The 2482-nt window shown below is 47.7% G+C and overlaps 2 protein-coding genes across 2 annotated transcripts in view; one reads left to right on the top strand and one right to left on the bottom strand.

Annotated features, from left to right (window-relative positions):
• The window catches only part of SEC23A (SEC23 homolog A, COPII component), a 28791-nt gene extending 27383 nt beyond the window's left edge, over window positions 1-1408 (bottom strand). Inside the window, exons 1-2 of the mRNA XM_085301719.1 lie at window positions 1308-1408; window positions 947-1112 (exon numbers count right to left, since the gene is read on the bottom strand). The gene's annotated coding sequence lies outside the window, so the exon portion shown is untranslated. The remainder of the gene's footprint in view (window positions 1-946; window positions 1113-1307) is intronic.
• A 929-nt stretch (window positions 1409-2337) lies between these two features.
• Window positions 2338-2482, top strand: part of GEMIN2 (gem nuclear organelle associated protein 2) — a 7776-nt gene continuing 7631 nt past the window's right edge. Inside the window, exon 1 of the mRNA XM_085301821.1 lies at window positions 2338-2480. Coding sequence (XP_085157947.1) covers window positions 2421-2480 — 60 coding nt within the window. The 5' untranslated portion in view covers window positions 2338-2420. The remainder of the gene's footprint in view (window positions 2481-2482) is intronic.

A 2482-nucleotide genomic window follows, 5' to 3' on the forward strand; every position in this document is an offset into this window, starting at 1 on the left:
AACCTGACGCAAAAGGTTACTAAAACCTGAATAAAAACATTAACTTCCGTCTTCCGTGACCAAACTCACTGCAACTCATCTGGGCAAGGGGGGGAGAAACGCTCACCCCCTTCCCCAGCCCCAAGCACGCGCCGGGGCCGCCGGCCAAACACGAGCGACCAAATCGCCTCCATCCCCGTCTGCTCGAGGCCGAACGTGTTTACCAAAGAACCTCTCCGCCACCACTGCCTCCAGTATTGCCCCTCCTCTTCAGCAGCTAGGAACAGGGGCACATAAGCAAAAGCGAGTCCAGACGGAGGGGTTTACGGCTTCTCCGTCCTCGAACCTCGCCGCCAGTCGCGGCGGCGGCGAGCGGGAGGTTGCCCAGGGCGCGTAAGCTCCTCGGTTTGCGCGGAACGGCGGCCCTCCAGCAGATGAGCCGCGCCGCACTGTCGCCCCCAAAGCGCTCCGATGCTCTGGAGAGCGCTTTCAGGGCGCGTGCGACGAACAGAGGCGAGCTCCAAAGCCAGAACTGCAACATACTGCAAGAACGGGGAAAAAAGATACCCGAAACATTCAAAGAAGTTTACAAGGGAAGAAGGAAAACCTGGAAAGTTTAGTATTTTGAAAGTTCTGTGAAAATAAAAGGCATGCTGTATTTTTTTTTAATCAGTCATTAGCACAATTAAATTTCGTTACATAATGACTCAGTTCAGCGCCCTAAGCTTTCCTTTAAGAAATATCAGGRAGCTGTTGTGTTGATCCATACCACAGAGAAAAGCAATGGGAGGTGGAAAAACAGAACAGAAAAGTGGGCCCTAGCRAAGTATGGACTAATTATAAGAAAATATGCTTTCCATTATCTACCAACATCAGAAYGCACAGTATAGTATTTTATTTTCTTACTGAAGAATTTTTAGTTTGCGTTAGCAATGCATATCCACTGACATTCATCTTGGCAGCTCACCTTTCCTTTGGGAAAGTACTCTTCCATAACGACGAGGCAGCTGAGGACAAATACTCAGTTCCAGTTTCTTTTTCTTCATCCCCCACTGAATCCACTTTGACAGACACCACATCAACATTGTGGGTAAGTCTTGTTAGGAACAATTTTGTTATCCCAGGAAGACCACCTGTAATAATGCAAAATATTCAATTTAAAAAGTGCAGTAGGATGGTACCAGAAAAGGTCACCTAAATAATATGTTATATTAAATAATGTATCTATATCTGTTGAATATCCATAGTTCTTGACTTCACGACAAATAGAAGAAAAGTTCTGAATATTACGAAAGTTTTAGAAGAAAACTTTTTACAGCTTTACTCACCAAAATGTTTCTCTACACCATTGGTCAATCCTTCCAGAAATATCATGGGAGTTTTAGCTAAGCAAGTCTTATTTCAAGCAATGACTGCACTTGCTGCATGCTCAACTAGGAAGTTAGATCCGGGTTTCAGAGTTAAAAGACCTTGTTACACGTAAGTGATTTTGGAAACACCTTAAAACAAACAAAAGTCAGTGGAGAGGAGAAGACAGAGTTGTTGTTTGTTCAGAACTCATAAAATACAGCCTTGTAGAAAAAGAATATGTATTTTTCAAAACTTACGTCAGTTTAGAGCTGCTCTGCTCGACTATACAGACTGTAAGTAGTGCTAAATAGAGTCCGCRTGTTACAGAACTACTAGGAAAAAATACATGGATTTTTTTTTCGTAATAGGAATTTGATAATACATCATTTAAATGCATTATCCTTCTGTTTTTTGTTTTGCACTTAGAAGCAACACGCCTTTGTGTTAATGCTTTGATTTTGATCTGGCATATGGATATATATATATAAATATATATATATATATAAAATAGATAATATACATATATACAAACCCATACAGGAACAATAAAAAGAAAAATTCGTGCATTGGCTCTTCCAGAATGAGAACTATGATTATTAAGTTTGCTTTTTTTGTATCTGATTTCAACCACAGATCTCCAACTATTTCAAATAGTAGTATCACTGCCTTGCACTGGTGGAATAGAAAATACTAAGAGATGACTTKTACGGTTATTAAAGGTTTTCACCAACTCAGCCCAGAAATAGGCTCGCGGGCTGCCAAGTCTCGCGAGAGCAGCCCGCGGCCGCGGCGGCCTGCGCAGCGTCGGCCGCCTCCGGGCAGTGCGCATGCGTGCCGGGCTGGCGGCCGCCTCCGAGGAGCGCGCATGCGTGCCGGGCCACCTGCGCAGCGCCGGCCGGCTCTCCGAGCCACGCGCAGGCGTGCCGGGCTGGCGGCCGCCTCCGGGCAACGCGCATGCGTGCCGGGCTGGCGGCCGCCTCCGAGGAGCGCGCATGCGTGCCGGGCCACCTGCGCAGCGCCGGCCGGCTCCGAGCCACGCGCATGCGTGCGGGGCCGGCGGCGCGCGTGGGGCGGTCGCCGCCGCGGCAGCCATGGAGCCCGCTGTGGAGGAGCTGATGCCGCGGCTGCTGCCCGTGGGCGACTGCGACCTGGC

The sequence above is a fragment of the Rhea americana genome, unplaced genomic scaffold (assembly GCF_003343005.1).
Source record: "Rhea americana isolate MKP2758 unplaced genomic scaffold, rheAme1 scaffold_18, whole genome shotgun sequence".
Classification (NCBI taxonomy): domain Eukaryota; kingdom Metazoa; phylum Chordata; class Aves; order Rheiformes; family Rheidae; genus Rhea; species Rhea americana.